The 20,238-nt window shown below is 38.6% G+C and overlaps 2 protein-coding genes across 2 annotated transcripts in view; both read right to left on the bottom strand.

The window, feature by feature from the left end:
* Window positions 1-20,238, bottom strand: part of LOC122135992 (lipopolysaccharide-induced tumor necrosis factor-alpha factor homolog) — a 613,569-nt gene that overhangs the window by 97,304 nt on the left and 496,027 nt on the right. The gene's annotated exons all lie outside the window — the stretch shown is intronic.
* Window positions 2,335-3,982, bottom strand: LOC109060244 (adhesion G protein-coupled receptor E3-like). Its single transcript, XM_042717375.1, has 6 exons — window positions 3,700-3,982; window positions 3,390-3,622; window positions 3,129-3,195; window positions 2,955-3,046; window positions 2,703-2,865; window positions 2,335-2,543 (listed from the first exon to the last, which is right to left on the bottom strand). Exons 1-6 carry the CDS (start codon window positions 3,928-3,930, stop codon window positions 2,481-2,483), a joined length of 849 nt encoding a protein of 282 aa, XP_042573309.1. The 5' UTR covers window positions 3,931-3,982; the 3' UTR covers window positions 2,335-2,480.

Below are 20,238 nucleotides of genomic sequence, written 5' to 3'. Positions count from 1 at the left end.
TTGAGAATTAACGGGTTTAAATTTAATGTTTGTTTCATTTGAAGTCACCATAATGGTGATTCGTGTTTCCATTAGCTGGGCTCTTAACTCTTATTATTAATCTTTTGTTTTCTTTGGCTGCTGTGCAAGTGTGTTTGACACATTTGCAGTATGTGATAGTTTGTTGTTGATGGTTACACAATTACCATGTAACAGCATGATTATCTGAAGTCTTTTGAATCCTGAAACTGAAATGTAATGCTTTTGCATTACAAATCCTGTGTTACAGCAATTTTGAGTTAAAATGTCAGTTTAAAAGTATACAGAAAATTCAACAGCACTGACACACACAGATATCAGCAATCAGCATATGAATCTAAACAATGGTGACAAAATATTCAACTAATCGGATCAATTCTGGACATCACAAAAAGCTACTAATAGACCCAACAACAAAACAGCAAAAATATTAAATAAATGTATAAAACAAAGTTAGAATTACAGTAAATAATAGGATAATTCAGCTGCATAATTTATTAATGCTGTGATGCATGCTGGGAGTTTTGTACTGTGGTACCCACCATGCATTGCAACATTACACTTTATGTTGTCACCATTGTTGAGATTCATGTGTTGATTTATGATGACTTTGTGTGTTAGCGTATTTTAACTTTTTTCAAAACTAATTCTGCAGAACTTTTAACCTAATCCTCAATTTTAAAAAACAAAACCAATAATTGCACAACACAACACAATCATTACAGTCAAATAACATTAATGAATGTCAAGAGTTCACTATCATCAGCTGAAATAATTTTGTTTTTGTTACTTCAAATGTATTTGATAAATACACCATTACAGCAGCCAATAAAAATGAGTTAGCTGTAATAAGAGTTAAGAGCCCAGCTAATGGAAACACGAATCACCATTATGGTTACTTCAAATGAAACAAACATTAGATTTAAAACCCTGTTAATTCTCAGTAAGAACTTCTGTAGATCTCTAACATAAATATAGTCAGTCTGGTTAGTAATAAGTGAAGCTGGAAATGCTGTTTGTGGAGCTGTTTAATCCACCTCAGGAGCGGTCCGCCCAAGTGACATCATTCCACGCTACATGTGGGCCAGATCATCATTCCACATGTGCCAGATGTGGGCCAGATCTGGGCCGACAATATGTTGCTATCTGGGATAGGACAATGCAAGCTTTAGGCATGTTGATGGACTCTTTGTACTTAATGTATGTTATGATTATTGTTCTATATATATATATATATGTGTGTGTGTGTGTGTGTGTTCAGCTTTTTGTTCAAAATGTTGTGTTTGTTGTTGTTTTTTATGAAACTTTTTATGAAACTATGCTGGGCGATCTGATGTTAGGGAGCAGCATGACCATTGTAGGAATCCTTTCACAGGAGAGGGCGAAAAATTCTGCTGCACGATCCATTATTTTAACTGTATGGTGTTTTGTAATGTTCAGGCTATGGATGAAGACGACAAGGGTGAGCAGCGTAACTTTATTAAACCAAAATAAAAGAGGGATCTCCACGTACAAGAGTCAACGACACTGTGCAAGGCACAAACAACACCAGACAATGAATGGAATACACAGATAACTAATGAACAAATGATGAACAGGTGTGTGAAATCAATGAACAATCATGACAACCAATGAAACACAGGTAACAAAGACAAACAAACTAGAAGTCCATGAAACTGAAAGTGAAACCAAACCTACATGAGATAGTTACATTTTAGATACAGTTATATTGCAAAATATAGTATGTTTTATTTCAAACCAGGATATTTCTCTCAAATTAGAAACAGTCTAATTATATGGCGCTTTAGTCTTTCGTTGAATGAAACATGTTCACAGATACAGTTATAAGATCTCACTGTTTGTAAAGACAGAACTTTGTACCAAAAAAAAAAAAGGTACGCCTGTTAAAACCCGTGACACTCCATCCTGAAAATATACTGTATTTTGCCATATGGCATATAAAGTAATATATATATATATATATATATATATATATATATATATATATATATATATATATATATATATATATATATATATATAAACTTAACTAACCACAAACAGAAATATAAGTGTGCAAGATTAAAACGTATTAAAAATTTGACACAAGGCTTATTTAAATATTTAACTTAAACTAAAGTGTAAAGTCATGTTATTTTCCTTCACCAGGTACACATGAAACAGCTTTCAGGATGGTTAGTTGGCCAGCATTTAGAAGAACATTTTGTGTAAAAATATGCTTTTCTCTCACCACCAAGAAAATTAAAATCTTGTAAAAAAAAAAAAAATTATAAGCACAAAAATAATATTATTTAGAACTGTAATATCAAAAGTCTTTACAGAAAGGAGCTGAAACTACAGTTAACATCTAAAACATTGATTTTACTATAAGAATTGCATCACCTGCATATTAATGGCACTTCAGGCAGTACTTTTATTTCCTGAACATGATGCTGTAGTCCTCAGAGCGTTTTTTTGCGTCCACAGCAAAGACATCTGAAGAACTTCCTGTACTGCTGCCTGACCTGGACAAGAATGAGACGAGAGGAGCTGAGTGACTTCATGATATCAATTTAACCTCTGAAACTCATGAAACAGAATGGAGTTTTGTTTATAATAAACAGGTAATAAACTACTGTACTGTCACTGGAGATTGATTAGTGGGATGGAAAAAAAAGTCTGACCTCATTATTGAGAACACAGTAGATCAGGAAGATGAAGGTTCCCTGCTGGGAGTTCAAGATCAGGAAGAGGATCTCCAGCACCATACTGCCATTAGTGAAGAAACCCAGAATCCAGGAGCAACCAAGAACCACACACTGAGCCAGTGTTTTAAACACCAAAACCCTGCAGAGAAACAGAAAGAAAAAGAGTTAATGTGTCTTCATTGACTGTGTTCTTTATTTATACTGTGTTTTGATCATATTGTTTGTTACTTGGATTGTTTCATCTGTGAAACCTCAGCATTCAGTTTTTTGAGAGTTGAGTTCAGAGTGATAACAATCTTGATGAAGAGAATCATGTTTAACTGCAGAAAAAGAAAAAAATAATCAAATTCATTTTTTGCTTCAACAGTCCATGTGAAAAAAGTGTTTATATTCAGAACTTACTGCTAGTATGACACACACAGGACCCAGAAAACTCCAGATAAAACCTTTATCATGTTTAATCCAGCAACTGTTAGGAGGAAAACAAATAATAACTGAAATAAATAATGCTATTTTAGATGTTTCCATGTGCGTGCCTTTAACATACCGTGACACACACACACAAAAATATTATCAGATAACAGAAACCTGCCCTGAGCAATTTACATCCTTCTAAACAAATGACCTATCAAAACAACAACAACAACAACAACAACAACTCACTGTTCACTGCCGTATCCTTCAGGAACCAGACCGACAGACACACACACCACAACCAGAGCAACCACATATCCAATCACACCAGGGAATCCACTGTTAAGCACCTCCCTCTTTTTGGAGCTGATCTGTGATAGGTTCTTCACACAGATGAAGAGCAGCACACCTTCAATGAACATCCACACAAAGGCGGAGAGAAAGAGGAAGTGCAGAAGGCCTGCGATCACGGCACACAACACCTGGAGATCATGAGAGAGGGTTATGATGATTCTCAGTGATGCTGTGCTGAGCTGTAGGGCTCCTTCATCATTCTCACCTGCTGACGACGTATGAGGCTCAGAAACTTCCCTCTGAGCAGGAACAGAAGGTGAGCCTGCAGAAGACTGATGCAGATGTTGATTCGAGCCACATTATTCACTCCAGGACTCCACTGACAAAGGGCAAAGGTCAACAGGGCCAAACTGAAGAACACCAGCCCCACGATCACACACACCGAATTCAACAGTTCCAGCAGTAAGTTGCTCTGAGAAAACATGTCAGAGTTCATGAGTGCCAAATCTGTGCTGTTGTTCGGTATTTACTATAAATTAGGGATGTAAATAAGGGATTTTTGTGCCCCGATCCGATCCGAGTCACTGAATATTGAGTATCTGCTGATACCGATTCATGATCCGATACTTCTACATTCCTTGAATTTAATGCACAATTCAAGTACATTAAAGTTATTTTAATCAATCTAATATATACAGAGTTGTGCAGAGTCCCTAGGTGAGTAAATATGAGAAGTTGAGTGACCCATGCTGGCAAAATGAGTCGGAATCACTGATCTGTAATAGAGAACATAGTCATTATAAATCAATGGTCGGAATGTGCACAGGCTAATTTTGAGCTACAAAAAATAAAAAAAATAAAAAAATAAAGTGAAAAATGTTGATTTTGGTCAAATTTCAGGTTTTCACAAAAATTAGTTCATTAAGCCTCTCGTCTAGCAATCCCAATGCTCCAAATAGTAATTAAAGATCTAAAGTTCATTATTTTTTTCAACTCTACAGTAATGCAGTACAATTCACTTTTAAGATTTGCATTTAATTCATGGAGTCATGGGGTGCAGTGACATGATGAAAAATGGTGCCACAAATTCAGGTGGGTCCTCAAAACTTGCCGACTTTTCGCTTCTTGATGAAAAGTTTCCATTATATCCAGTAGATTCTGCAGCAGAGGATCACTCATTAGCTCAGTAGCCATTTCCACTCCCTAGTTTTCACTTCTTTATGTTTGATGTGTATTATAAAAAATTACTATTATAACAAACTGTTAGTATGCACTGAAGTCCGTTATAGCAAGTACAATTAAATAATAATGAGTTTAATATTTTGAAATATTTTTAGATTTAATTAAAAAAAATCATTTTAAACATTGCCTCATCAAAAAGAGTGCTCTTAGTCTTATCATTAACTGTAGAAGCTGCTAAATATATTCTGTTGTAGTTTTGTTACTCTGAATTTACTCTGCATCGATTAATGCATATTTTGACATCGGCTTGTCAGATAGTTCTATCCGCACAGTGCTACAGTTGTTATCACTGTCAATCATAGCAATGATTTGCGGAACACCTCTGACTGGCCATTGCTTTCAACAGAGATGCCTGTGATCGGCTAAACTCAATGCTGCAAAAAACACATTGTAAAAATCATGTGGTTTTTTCATTTCGAAACCAGAGCACACATGCAAAAACACACAAGAGTGTTTTTTTAAAAAGAGGGTGACTACAACTGGGTACAGAATTGAATTGGTAGCTCCCTCACCCAAATTTAAAAACTCACCAGATCTAAACAAATTCACTCTAATGACCCATTATTAAAAACGGCGAATTTTTTTTTGCATCCTGAAAAGATAAAAACAACAAAAAAATGGCTATATTGTGAATATTAATATAGTAATTATATTTAGAAAGGAAGTGGAAGAAACAGTGCAACGTTGCTGGGTGATTTTGGTTTGGAACCTTCAGAAAACTTCAACTTGAGTTTTCTCAGAACTGACTTTCAAACAGGTGTAGCTCAGTAATTTTTCGTCCGATTCCAACAAATCATACATCATCTTGAAGGTCTTTTAATGGAGAATGAAATTAAGTGTGACTCATTTTGCCAGCACAGGTCACATTTGTTTGTGTGTGTATGTGTATGTGTGTGCATACATATATAAGATATGCTTTCCTATATAAGGGAAGTCGTGAGTATATATCTGCGCATACTGAATAAAGACATTGGTGGAATATGGGACTAACGTAAAAAAAAAAAAAAAAAAAAAAACAACATTGAACATGGACACACTTTTTTTCTGCTTTTGCTTTTAATGGTGGTTGGCAAATCTACTGCAAGGCACATACTGCCACCTACTGCCATAAAATAATGATCAGGTTTAGGGGAGCCGATACCTATTAGTGAAAAAATGCTTAATCTGCCCCAATCCTGATCCTTGAGACCAGCTCTCTATAAATGATCTCGTACCTCGTTGGGCGGCTGGTTTGCATGATGATAGCGAATGTGGACAGATGAACACAGGAACACACCAGTGGTAGCTGCTGTTGGTCTCTAAAACAGAACAACCATCTACAATCCACTCGCTGATATTCCAGTACACACAGGAAAGAGAACCACTGGGATCAAACTCAAGAAAAAAGAAGACCAATGATTAGAACATTAAACAGTTCATCAGTTCTCATGTTTGACGGAAAACATTTCAGTGTCTCACTCTGATGTGTCTGAAAGTGTGAAGATGACTGTTTTTGGTGAGTTTAGTGTTGTTGTAATTTGGAGGAGAGTAGCTGAGATCACAGTGGACATCATGGTTTTAATCGTGTCATTTATGTGTTACAGAGTCTGGCTTCAGTAGATTCGCAATCATCTTGTAGCTCATGAAAGCCACAGCAGCTGATCCTGAGTTACAGACCAACATGAGACAAAAGGTAGTGAAAGAAAATCTCATCAGTTCACAAAGTAACTAATGTCATTCAGACAAAAATAAAACATTGGGCATTCACAACGGCAAACTGAATTTCCTCAAAAAGCAAATGTTTGTGTTGTGTACTCAAGATACATTCACTGCTTCCCACACACCTGAAGGGCTGCTCTTGGCAATTTCAAAAAATGTTAATATCCATAATAGCCTTTTCCGTACTGACTGAAGGAATATTTTTTTCGATGCAATTTGGTCCAACCGGCAAGAACTCTCACCTTCTAAGAGAAAAACAAAAACAAAAAAAAGGGACTTTTTTTAATTCTCAATGCCAAACAGTTTTCCTGTAAATTGTGGTACATATGTATTATATATAAATATAAACATTTTCCCAAATTGTTCCAAATGTTTAGGCAAGTGACATAGAAGGATTTTAGTCAAATAAAAATTAAGATTTTAGTTTTTCAAAGAAAGTATTGGTTTGTTTGTTTGTATTTCTCAAATCTTTTTAGATAACTGATATCAATCTCGGACAGGTTTGTTAAATAGTTTGCCAGGTCTTCTAAGGTAAATGGAAAACCTACTTAATTGGATAGTTGACCCAAAAATGTTCTACATTGTTAAGCAAGTCAGTTCTCGTGTAATTTGGGGGAGAAAAGAAAGAACTTTTTTGAAGATAAAAAGCAAGAAACATTGCAATGTCTTGCAAAAAACTCTGAACAGCAATTTATCAAGAGAGAGATGTTAGGGAAAAATTTAAGTATCAGCAGTACAGCATTGCTTAGAGTAACTTAGAACTAGTAGAAGTAAAATATATCTGTGTAGGATGCTTGCAGAAACCTGCAAAACGGTAGAACATCCTTATTTCTTTGATGTTCTTCGCAAACCTTAGTAATGCTTTAAGACAACAGCCCTCACTTACAGTAAAACGCAGCAGATGTTTTAGTCATGCCAAGCATGCATAACTAAGTGAGAGACCATGAAACATTAAGCCAATGCTTTGAATGAGTCATATGTTCTCTATGAATAACCACATGTGTCAAGAACAGCATGATATTTCCCTCAGCTGTCAATAGTATTTGCCAAGTTAGCAGAAATGAGACAGATTATAGTAAAGTGATGGATGTTTATCCTCTTGTGGTTTCCTCACCCTTTTCTAGCGTGTTGTTCAGTTTCAGCTGACAGAGCTCTACCCAGAAAGCCAATAAAGTGAATCACTGATTCTACTGATTGTTGACAAGAAACATAAATTGGTCAAGGAGAACGTCACGATTCTCTGAAAAGATATTATTTCCAGACACGAATGTACGCACAGGGAGGTGAGAAAGCCACAAGGGGAGAGTATATAAATTGTGAATCAACAAGTGAAGCTCAACTCTCTGCTGGGGTGACACAAGGAGAGTTCCTCATGCGCATGTTATAATAACATGGATTGAAGCAGCATCTCTGACTCTGTGCAATTTCTCACCTGAGTGTTTCTGAAATATCTTTTTCCACAACAAACATGGCGACAAGGATGGGATCCCATTCCTGAAGGAATTCAGTGGTCTGATCAACTCGACAAGAAAGCCTGTCGACCCAAACCCCCTGCAGGGACGTGGCGCTGGATCTCTTCAGGGACTGGGATCCGAAAAAGAACCTGTGGAGGTACATCATATCCACTAGTGTGATGTAAAAATCCCTTTTATTCTTAAGGGGTATCAAGTCCCCCTAGGAGGTTATAGATTCCTCCTAGTCACTTTAAGAGGGGTATCAAGTCCCCAGAGGGGTATCAAGTCCCCTAGGAGGTTATAGAGTCCTCTAGTAAAAGTGTTTAATTGAGGTATAAGTCCTCACTATGAGGTATAAGTCCGCACGAAATGGGGGAAACAAAGATAGTACGGTGGGTGCACCTGGAGGGAGAGATGATGCTTTGTCTATGTCTAATTGTCGTCTCAAATGTGTAAAAACATGGAAAGCAGTTTAAAAGAAAGAACTGAATTCTGCAACAGGAGATTTGGCTATATACCAAATTTTCTCGGTGCAGAAAATACTGCATGGCAAGACAAAAATTTATTGCTGATGGAATATAACCTATTTCTAACGGAAACCCTGCATGGCAGATGGTTCGTCAAACTATAGGATTATTGGGTAGGGGAAAGCAAGACTAGGGAAAGAAAAGAAAACAAGAAAAGTTTCTGTGTTGTAATTCTAACTCATTCTTCTCCTGAGGTACAAAGTCGATGTGTCAAAGTCACAGAGAAAGACGCTGCCTCCTACCCAGGGGCGAACGAAATCCACCTCCACGATAGTCACGGACCGACATCCGAACAAACGCGCCTGAAACCACCGCACCCAGCTCACCCCCACTCCCAGACCTGGACCACCCCTGAATGAGCAGAAGATGACAAGAAAACCACTGTTACTTAAGACTGAAAAATCTCCCCTCGGAGACCGCTACAAAGCCGAAGAGACAAATACTGAAACCAACCTCTGCACTCAAACCACAAACCAGCTGACGCTGCAAAACCCATCTCAGTATGAAGATTTCGTGAAAACTTTGTTTCTACAAGGCACGAGAGAGGAACGAAGACTGCATGGACTTTCATGGGTGAGGGTTGGGGGGCGTGGACTCAGCAGAGCTAGGCGGGAGGAGTTGAGAAGGACAGGCCACACACGCTGATGGAAGTTAACATCTAGACAATCTGCAAAAGAAAGCAGACCCGCATTCCACAACGTCAACCTAGCAGTGGCTGAAATGAGGATGCAACAAGACAAGGAAGGAGACTCAGGACTGGCATGCAGGAGAATGTGGAAGGGGCCAGAGGCAGAGGTAGAGGCAGAGGCCAGGGTTGGAGAGGAATGAGGACGGAAGTGAACAAAGAGAAAAAGGGGCTGCTGAACCTGCGAAAAGTAAAAGAGGGACATTGGTATCGTACTTGTCCTGAGGGGGGACCGACGAGCTGAGTGTGGTGGGACAGATAAAATGGGGACTGATTTTACCCCTGGGAGGGAGGAGGGTCCATCGAAGTAAACAGCACCAGCACCAGAGAGGTATCAATCCTTTTCTCTTTGCGCAACGAAGTATCTGCTTTTTCCCCTAACTGTTAACTATGCTGAAAGGGAAATTTAGTTAGCACAGAATGAAACTATGTGTGTATAATCAGCCATACGTAACCAGCCCAGAAATAAAAAGTTAGGAGAAGGGAAACCATTGCGGTTTCTGGTAGGACACTGGAGCGACAAGATCGTGCATTCACTAAAACAGGAGGAAAATCAGATAAATTTAGGGAGTCAGACTGTGTGATTTAAGCAACCACTGCGTCTGGAAAAGTCATATCAGACAAAATTATCGGTGCCATTCATGTATATACGATAATCAATGCTTCGCGCTGCCATTTTGCATTATCAGAAGAATGCCCCTTTAACTGCTGGGGCAGAGATGCTTTGTGTAAAATGAAAAATGATGATTGTGTGTGACGAGGAGAGTGGTGTGACATGTGAAGCATGGGCTTTGATGAGAGGAGATTGAGGAAGCTGTAATGTGGTATATGTGGTTACTGACTGAAAAGTGAAAACACTAAGAAAAGTAGCAAAATGGTGTATGTAGAGAAGGCTCTGATTTTCAGAGCGAGGCGAGTATGCATGTTACAGCTCATGTTGTAGTGTGGGCCAAGATGTCCATATACGTAAGCATGTCCTGGTCAGGAGCCGTCACTAGACAAAATCTCAGGTACAGAGGCCCTATTGGGATGACAAACATTGTGCAGGCAAAATTAAATTAGAAACTGGGATGGTGTTTGTTTGATGTGGCGGGATTTCCTTCCCACATGTGTCGTTGGCAAAAAGCCCAGACATAGAGTGGAACGACAATGGTCCATTTTTGGAAAAGCTTTGTTGAAATGAAAGCAAAGCTGGCAAGCACATTTAGGAAGGTTGTTTTTACAACCCCGAGTAAAGGCTTGGAAACAGCGCGGGCAAACCACAAACATGGTTGGGACTGCGGTTCCCGATTAGAATAATTATGAGACTGCCAGCTGCCAAACACAGCTTGTCAAAACAGACCAATACCACAGGGAGGAATAATGTCCCCAAATACCACAGGAACTGTGGGCAAGGAATCCACAGATATGACGTCCCCCCCACGACGGCTAATAAAAAAAACTGTCATGAGGTCAGGCTAACACCCAAAGTCTAAGTTAAAGACCACACACAAAACAGCAATATGCATGTCAAACGGGACGGAGTGCATTGGAAGGCATAACGCCAGTTGTTTGAGTCACTGCTTGAGAGCGAGGTGATAATTATTACAGTGTGGCTGACTCACCAGTGAAACCCCCGTATTTACCCTGTAAAGAAAATACGTGAGTGTTAGGCCAACCAGAAGAGTGGAGATTTGTGCAAGATTTACAAGGTTGTAAATGTCGGCAGTTGTTAGCACGAGCAGCAAATGTACCAAATCCGTAGCACCATTTTTGTCTCAAATTCCATTCTGATACCACTCACTTTACAACGTGGATATATTCAAACGCATTTTTTTTAGCGTACCAGTGCACAAAAAACAGCCAATTCGGATTGTTGCCTTCACGTGTTAAAGGGAAAAAGGGGGTAATATAATTTACAGAGACTGTGTCAGGGTTACTGTTTGAAAACCCAACGACGCTACAACGCACGCGCTGCATGAAAACTCTTGTCGCCATAACATGCCCAAGGGCGTGGCATTGCTGCAATATGAATATATGGATGACTTGCTTCTATGCGCACATTCAGAGAAGTGTGTTAGAGGCAACTCTGAACTACTAAACCATTAGCAGAAAAACGGTCATAAAGTGAATATCGAAAAAGGTTCTTTCTATCGACAGAGGAAACAGGTTACATATTAGGCCATGTTATTTTCGAAAAAAAACGGGAAACAACATTTTTGAGAAAAGGATCAGTGGAGTGTTACAGTGGCGCAAAACCAAGAAATAGAAACGATGATGGCATTCTGGTGTATGGACTTCGTATTGCAGAACGTTTATTATTAATTACGCCCGAAAATTGACAGACCCATTGAGCCAACTGATTTTTGACACCAAATTATCTGCAACCACACCGATTACGTGGACAAAAAGAGGGGGAACGGAAAGAAGCATTTGAACAATTGCAATTAGCTACAAAGTGCACCGACCTAGGTTTACCTGATCAGACCAACTTATTCTTACAGTCCACGAAAAACGAGGTTCACAGGCTGAGTGTTCTTACAGGATCATGGCATGAATTACGCCCAGTTTGCTCTTTCTCAGGTCGAATGGAGCGTGGCGGCTGGACTTCGCCTGTTCTCCGAGCTATAGCGGCCTGCGAAAAAAAGCTGTATTAGCCTGTAGAGATTTTGTTGGTTATGGCAGCCTGACACTCTGTCGTTCCTCACAGCGTATCATGATACTAAACGAAAGTAAAACTTCCATCTTTCTTCCATATCGCTGGTTAGCGTTATCCCACCAGCCTTATGGAAATGCCCCAACATAACCATAAAACGGCTCTGTAATTACACTGAATCCCAGCCACGCTGATGCCACTCCCTGACGAGGGGAACCCCATTGCTGCATACGGCTATCCAACAGGTCTGTGCACCGCGCCCAGACTTGCTGGACGTGCCATACCAATGCAGAAAGACGCTGTACGTAGAACGGCCGCGCATTCTCTAAAACACCGGGGGGAAGTAGGAAACAGAGTGGATTGCAGTGAGTAACAGATAGCGAAACGCTGGACTGTGGAAGTTGCCACAATATCCCTCAGCACAGGCAGCAGAACTATAATAGGTAATCAGGCGTGTAAACTGGCTGAAGGCAAAACTGCCTGCATTTACACAGATAGTAGATCACGCATTTGGCGTGTGTCACGATTTGACTGCGCTATTGTGGAAACATAGAGATTTCTTGAAATCAGATGGCAAACCAATATTGCACAAAAAGCTAGTCTCTGAATTACTGGATGCTATTACATTACCAGCACAAACTGGCGGTGTGAAATGTCAAGCTCATACTGGCAGAAAGACATAGTGTCTCTGCAGGAAGCTAGAGGATGCTGCAGCAAAGGCGTGCAGCTCTGTCTCAGCCAGAGCCTAGAATAGCACAATAGTCTATAAACCCTACTTGAACAGCCATCGTGTCACGTGGACAGCAGGATGGGCTCTTTGGAGGACAAGGCTGCATGAGAAAAGGCAGGCAGCCACATACAAAGAAAATGTGTGGCTTAGGACCCCAATAACATACAATGTTTTGCCGTTCTCATTTCTTTCCAACATACTGGTTTTGACCCATGGGGTAGACCATGGTCAAAAGGTGGAATGATAGAGGCATTGAGGTCTCATTTTTTACCAAAAGGTTCACAGTTCCAAGCTGAAGCATTCTGTAAAAACTTTACCCCTAGCTGTAATGGCACTTGTGAAACATATGGGAAGAAACAACAAACAACACATGGCAGGGTACCACAAACCACAGCCCTTCCAACATGTCAGTCTGAATAATGATCACTACAGGTGGAAATCTCTCAAAGAAGAGCCCTGTGGTGGGAGAACTGTCAGAGGTAAAAGGAATGGAAGGTAGGGAAAAATTTAAGTAATCAGCATCTACAGCATTGTTAGAGTAACTAGAACTAGTAGAAGTAACTATATCGGGTAGGAGCTTGCAGAAACCTGCAAAAGATAGAACAACCTTTATTCTTTGATGTTCTTCGCAACCTTAGTACTGCTTGTAAGGCAACGCAGCCCTCACTTACAGTAACTAAACAGCAGCAGAGTGTTTTTAGTTCCAATGGCCAGAGAGCGAGTGTGCAGTAAAGCGTAACGGGGAGAGACGCAATGGAAACAGTAAGCAAGTGCTTGTGCCGATGAGGTTCAGATGCATGGGCCATAATGTGATACTCTAGATGATAGTACACCCACATGTGTGTCAAGAACACAGGCCAATCGAGATTATTTGCTTCAGATGCTCAATAGTGGATGCTTGTCCACAGAGGTTCAGCGAGAATAACGCACTGAGACAGGTTATGTATAGAGTGGATGGATGTTTCTCCTTCCGTGATGGGTGGCCTCACACTTTTCTAGCGTGTTGTTCAGTTTTACCAGGATGAGCAGAGCTCTTGTACCACAGAAAATGCCAATTAACAGTGAAATCACTTCCGATTCTACTGATTGGTTGACGAGAAACATGAAATTGGTCACGGATGGATACACGTCACGATTCTCTGAAAAGGATATTCAGATTGTCCAGGACACCACGAATGTAGCGCACCAGGGGAGGGGGGAGTGGGAACCCACACAGGGGCGAGAGAGGCATATAAAATTGTGAATTCACAAGTGGAAGGCTCAACTATCTGCTGCGGTGGTGACATCAAGGGAGAGTGCCCATGCGCTATGTTTATACTAAACGATGGATGTGGAGTAGGCGAGCATCTCCGGACTCTGTGCAATTTCTCACCTGCGGGTTCTCTGAAAATATCTTTTTTCCACAACAGAGCTTTACTAAAGCCCATACCAGCGTGTTTTACTGCAAAAACCAAACACTAGTCAACATGTGGATGAAACATTAGTGATGTGGCGGATGGCAGTTATAACCGCCGGGCGCTGCAGATAATACGTGGGTAGGGTAATAAAACAAATTGGCATTTCTGATTATTTGCGGGTGAGTCAACGGGGTGCGATAAGATTAAAAGCATTAATGATGCAAATATTAATACAGATTTTCTAAGCAATATGAAGGTGTTTAAAATAGGCCTGCAGAAAGATTGACATAAAACTGTCAACTGTAACATTTCAAAGTTTGGTTCAAGCAAAAAAATCCCTTTAGTCAAGAGTACACGACCGTGGTGAGGGATTTATCTCTTGTCTGTTTTATTGTTTGATGTACACATTAAGGGACAGGATGGCGCACAGCTTTATTAGTCTGCTGTGCACAAGCCATACTATTTCACGGATCCCCCAGCCTAACACATATCTGATATAAAACATCCGTTTTCTTTCGCAAACTGTTACATTAACTTAAGACAAAACTGACAGTGCTTATGAGGATACCACCAGGACACCATTTTGACGTCATTTTGTGTGTATTTTTTTTTTGGCCACTTACGTGTAACAAGCTTTGCTCAATTTGGTACTCGCAGCATGCGCTACACAGAAAAAGTGCCTCTGAAGAGCACGAGTACCGGATGGCTTAAAAAGACGTGAAAATAATACTTTTTTTTTTTTTTTTTTTTTTTTTGACAATGCAACAATGACCTAAATCAGACAAAAATATAGGTGTGGGCGGGTGTTACAAAAACTGCACATCAAATGCACGGGCCCTATTTTAACAAATCTAAGCACATAGTCTAAAACGCATGACGCAGGTGCACTTATTATGGGGTGTCCAAATCGACTTTTTGCTAGTTTAAACAACGGGAAAAATGGTCAGACTGCCCGGCGCATTGTCTTAAAGGGTTGTCCCTATTTTCTTAATGAGTAATGGGTGTGGTTTTGGGCATAACGTGCAAATAAACCATCAGAGTCTCATCTCCCATTCCCTTTAAGAGCCAGTTGTGCTCGTGCCATGGCGGATTCGCTATTACACAGTATGGAAAATGGAGGCTGCGCGTGCACAAGCAAATAGGTAATCTGATACATGCAAAGACAAACTATAATCACATGTAGGCATTTTTATATTTATGTAGCCAACACAATAATAAGCTTTTACATTGTAATCCTTTCATTTTTAATATTTGCCAGCTTGTGTGCTTCTGTGAATCCTTGTGGGTGTAATAAGCAGAGTGTGTGCGCGCGGCTGTGGACCCGCCTTATAGTAACGCGCTCTTTAAAAACAAAAAAAAAAAAAAAAACTACTGCGCCCATTGACTTTTAGGACCAGGTTTTAGGTTGTGGTCCAATGGTGCAGTCTTTGAGTTGCCTCAAAATAGCAACACGCCAACAATGTGCCTGAACACACCTCGTTTTCAGACCGGCACGCCTATGGGTGCACAAATGGACGCAAATGCATTTGCTATTTAAACAACGTGGCACAGGACGTGAAAGTGTCAACTGCGTCGGGCTGAAACTTGCAAAAATCACTTGCGCAGCCATGCGCCACATGTATGATAGGCAACCATAGAATTTAATATAGAAAAACATTTCTAGCAATTTCTATTTATTTTTTTTAAATGCATGTTTTTGTTTTTTAAAGTAACAACCAAGTGGCCAGTGAGTTGATCATAGCCTATGTTTGATCAATTTAGCCTTCTCAAATCATCACGACTTGCCTAAAATAAAATCTATAGATATACAGTAAAACAGTTAAAGCATATCGCAATGTTAGTTTTAGACCTGAACCAGCTAGTCATTGTCTTCAACTCTTGAAGACAAGATTAGCTGGTTCAGGTGTGTTAAATTAGAGTTGGAGATAAAATATGGAGGAAAGTGGCCTGGAAGGCCAAGTTTGCCCACCCCGGTTTAGACGCATACCCAATGTTTGTATTGAGAGAGAAACTGAAGCTGAAGAAACACTTTGTGGGCACCAGCACAATAACTTGCATGTGGAAACAACTTAAAATTGCTGTCATTTTTGCTCGTAAATGTAAGAGTAGGCTAATACATCATTCAGAATTGTAAAGGGTCCTCTTTTTATGTGTGCACACTCATAATATCAACAAAACATTTTTCTTTTAAATAAAATAAAAACAAACGGATGTGCTTCTCTGCAGTCTCGGTCTTGAACAGGAGCGCTTCACAAAAATAGAACTGAACTCAGCGAATAGGTCTACTTGCTTCACAGACTTGATAAATAGATCTATAGAAAGCTTTAATTACTAATTTAAAATGAAATAATTCACATCAAAAACAAAACTTCATCTTTGCGATACTGACACAGAAAACACCAGTTTATTAATAAATAATTCTAATATCTCCTTAGATTACTACAGAGACAAAAATATGAAAATTGTGTTCAGTGTCCAAATATATATGGACTGTATAACTATTATACACTTAGATGAAACAATTCATTATATATATTCCTGTTCGCCCCCCGGTTTTTTTCTTCAATTTAGAATAAAATTTAGTATGAAAGTTATTGGTGAATCGTGATTTGTTTGTGAAAACAGTCATATGCAGGTTTCATGCACTAATTTGTTCGTATGCATGCTTAGTGAATGAGACCCAATGCTCGATGAAAGGTTTTTTAGGGCACTAAAAATGGTGTTCTACAGCATTCCAGCAAAATTGACTTTTGGACAATTGCTTATGAAAGAAAAACATTTTAAAAATGGAAAAGCAAAAACTTCTCGAGAAGAACTTATTTGACTATGACGCACACAGTGTGACTGATCCCGGAACATGTCATAAACACAAATACAAACAGGGCCTTTTACCTGTATTGTCGAGACTAATGTCAGCAAGTTGTGAGTTTCTGTTGGCTTCACCAGTGCAGACAACCAGGCTCGTCGAAGGCGTTCAGATAACTGTTTCCATATGACACCAGTTTACTTTTATCTTCATCTCTGACCAAATCTGAAACCTTTTCCTGGGTGTCATCAACAGTCTTCAAATAGTTTTTTCCCTTCCGCCGCCTAATCAAATACCAAAAGAGATACTTCTGTAGAATGCAAATGATTTCTATAGAAAACGAGAGTAACATCAAATATATGGGTCACTCTCAAAATACAGCAACAAACCTGCCCCTTGACTTTATAATCAATGGAAGATTTTCAATATGTTGATGCTAAAAAAAAAAAAAAAAAGAGTTTACAAAATATGAAATAGTTTACAGTTTACTCTACTTTACTGTTGATGCTTTGTTTTTTTTATTTATTAAAATTATCATGTGCCTGAAAACCCCCTTATTTATTGCTGCTGCTGATGAAGATGATTACAAGTGTTAACCATTAGTGCAGGGTCTAATAATTTGTGGTTATATATAAATAAAATATAAAAAGACAAAACATAAAAAACAAACTTTTATGAGAGAAAAATGAACTGAATTCATACTGGGGAAAAAAAAAAAAAACAATTTTTTATTTTTATTTATTTGTTTTTGAGAATGAGAGTGACTCATATTGGCCTAGGGCCAAGAAACATTACTTACTTCCGCAGACATCAGGAACCTGTCATATTTGTGCGATCTGGTCAACAAAATTCATTATGTTTTCTGCAGTTGTCTGCAGCTCCAGAATATATATATAAGAAAGAAAGAAAAAAAAAGAAAAAAAAAAGAAAATTCATTAGTTTTTAATAATGATTGTATAACATTTATAGAGTAACAACCATCTTTTAGAAACTCATTCCCACATACCTTTTGCAAGCTGTTTGGAGAATTAATCATATCTAGAAGGAAAGAATTGAATAAATCATGAGGATGCATGTGAATAAAAAAGGGCACAAGGGCAGTTGATGGGGACAGAGCTGTACCGTTACCGTTTCAGGCAGTGGCAATTATCTGCATTGCAACTACAGACTTTTGGAGAAGCTTCATAGCTGCAATTGCTGCTGCAGTTTGTAGGATCCCGATCATGCAGGAGCAGCCGGGACTCTGAGGGGTGCAGGAATAGGCCTTGCAGGAGACATTTTGTCCATGACAGTCCACATAACTGTTAGAATTTATGCAGTTGCTCGTGTTTGCTGAAGGAGGGCAATACCAATGTCCTTGAGATTTGGTGATTGCTACATTACTTATGATTATCATCAGCTGCAGCACTAGAGAGATAAATCCATCTGTTCTGTATAATCACTTTTATATCACTGTATTTCTTGATCATTAGAGGAATTACTACACACTGTACAAAAAAAAAAAAAAATATAGATATATATATATATATATATATATTTATAAAAACTGTAAACACATTTACAGAACTGTAAAAAACGGTCAACTTTACAGTATAAAACTGTAATTTACGAACAAGAAAAAATCTGAAAATCTGAAACCAGATCAAAGTTCATCACAAGTAGCTTCTCCACAAGCTGAAGTATATACTAATATACAGTAAGTACACAGAGTAATTCACGCAAAACACAAAAATTATACATGAGTTTTTTATTTTTACCGTAAAGTAACTGGTTACATGTTAAATGTTTGGTTACTGTTTTTACAGTTTTTCCCCTGTATATAGTCGACAGGAACTTGCTGTCTATTAACAGTTCTTTTCCATAGTACTTTTACAATATTTGTATACAATGCAATACAATATTTATACAGTGCAGTAAAATTTAATACTGGAAAGTTTGTGGAGAACACCAATTAATTTCTACAATAACTATCCATCAATCTCTCTTTCTTTTTTTTCATGAGTCATTTTGCTACACCTGCCAATTCATTTCTACAATAACTATCCATCAATCTCTCTTTCTTTTTTTAAATGTGTTTTATTAGGACAGGTCAGTTCAGAGAATTGACAAGAAGGGAGAGAGAGATAGACAGGATTGGGAAAAGACCACAACTGGGGACTCCAATTCGAGTCACTCAAAGTGCAACAAGGCTATCGGTTTAGACAAGTTTTGCTCATTTTGCAGGTTCCCAAAAGCCCTCATTAGGCAGACATTCATAAATTAACATTAGTGTATAAGATTAGTAACATGAGCTATGAGAGATTACTTACCAGCCAAATGAAGGATTATGTTCTTTTTGCTTTGCATTGATAATCCTCTAAAAAAAGAATCCAGTGTCCACTGTCCAATGCTGTATCACAAACTAACAGCTGTTTAGTAAACTTAAAAATTCTATAAATTTCCTAGGAAGGGGCATTTGCATTTTTTCTTCTAGGAAATACAAACCTCACATAAACAAAACAGTGGCTTTTTACCACTTTGTTTATGTAAAACTTCATTTACATAATTTTAGGAACATGCCGAGCCTCTTTCAAATATCCTGTACAAGCCAATAAATGGTTGTATTGTTTGACGGCAAGTTGAAAAAAGTACTGTACAACTAGAGTAACACCTTTTCTAAGAATGACATACACCTCACCTCATTGCAGGGTCAACCACACTGTAAAAACTGATAAGTAACTTAACTCAAACCGTTTGAGTGAACAGATATCCTTAAAAACCTGACAAGTTAGGTTTACTCAAACCGTTTGAGGAAACCGATTGCCTTAAACCATTTAAGTTTTAAAAACTAATAGTTGTGAGTACTCTGAACTTAATTCAGTTGAGTTCACTGAAAGAAGATATACATTGCAATTAAATAATTAAGTGATTAATTGAGTGATAATTGAGCATTAGTGATGAACAGCTGCTGTTAACAAACAGAATCACTGAAGAAAAGAGAAACACAACAACTACAACTGACTTCAGACACAGCCTTAGATAAAAATAAACTGAAATAAAATACATTAAATACATTAAATCTCTCAATATTTAGCTAACAGGTATTTTCTGCATGGCTGTCAACAGAGAAAGATGCTCTTTGCAGGCAGATGGTGTAGTTATTAAACTTGCAAGCATGCTAAAAATCACAAGTTATTTGTACTCTTTGTATGCATGTACTAATCTGTGGTCTACAGACATACATGCACATCCCACTATTTCTCACTGATCTAGAATCAGATTGCTCAGGTCACATCTTATTCACAATATGACAGGAAGCACAAACACAGACCTCAGATATCTGTGAAAAGGCTCGTGTACACGCCTCATGTTAAAGGAAGTAGATGCTGTGCAAGTTTTGTTAGTTTAAAAAATATTGAGTTCCTTTTGCACACCAGTAGAGCCATCAAAGCTGCTTAAGAGTATAGTAATGACTTAAACTAGGAAGTACTCATATAAAGTGGTCTACAGTGGAATATAACAAGGTTTACACACAAAATGAAGTTCTGTGTTTTGGGGATCTGGATTTGTCTGTCAGGTGAGTTCTCTGCAGTTTTGTCATGTTTAGTAACTTGTCTGAGGATTTGTTCCTCTAAAATGATCAGCTGCTGG

The sequence above is a fragment of the Cyprinus carpio genome, chromosome B1 (genome assembly GCF_018340385.1).
Source record: "Cyprinus carpio isolate SPL01 chromosome B1, ASM1834038v1, whole genome shotgun sequence".
In the NCBI taxonomy this organism is placed as follows: Eukaryota; Metazoa; Chordata; class Actinopteri; order Cypriniformes; family Cyprinidae; genus Cyprinus; species Cyprinus carpio.
Note: the sequence above shows the minus strand (reverse complement) of the source record. Positions and strands in the feature narration are given on the sequence as shown.

Excerpts from the sequence above, each read along its gene's own strand:
- LOC109060244 (XM_042717375.1), bottom strand. The coding sequence starts at position 3,930 with ATGAACTCTGACATGTTTTCTCAGAGCAACTTACTGCTGGAACTGTTG. Across the intron at positions 3,623-3,699 it reads GCCTCATACGTCGTCAGCAG|GTGTTGTGTGCCGTGATCGC; the intron begins GTGAGAATGATG and ends CATGATCTCCAG. Across the intron at positions 2,866-2,954 it reads TCACAGATGAAACAATCCAA|GGTTTTGGTGTTTAAAACAC; the intron begins GTAACAAACAAT and ends GTTTCTCTGCAG.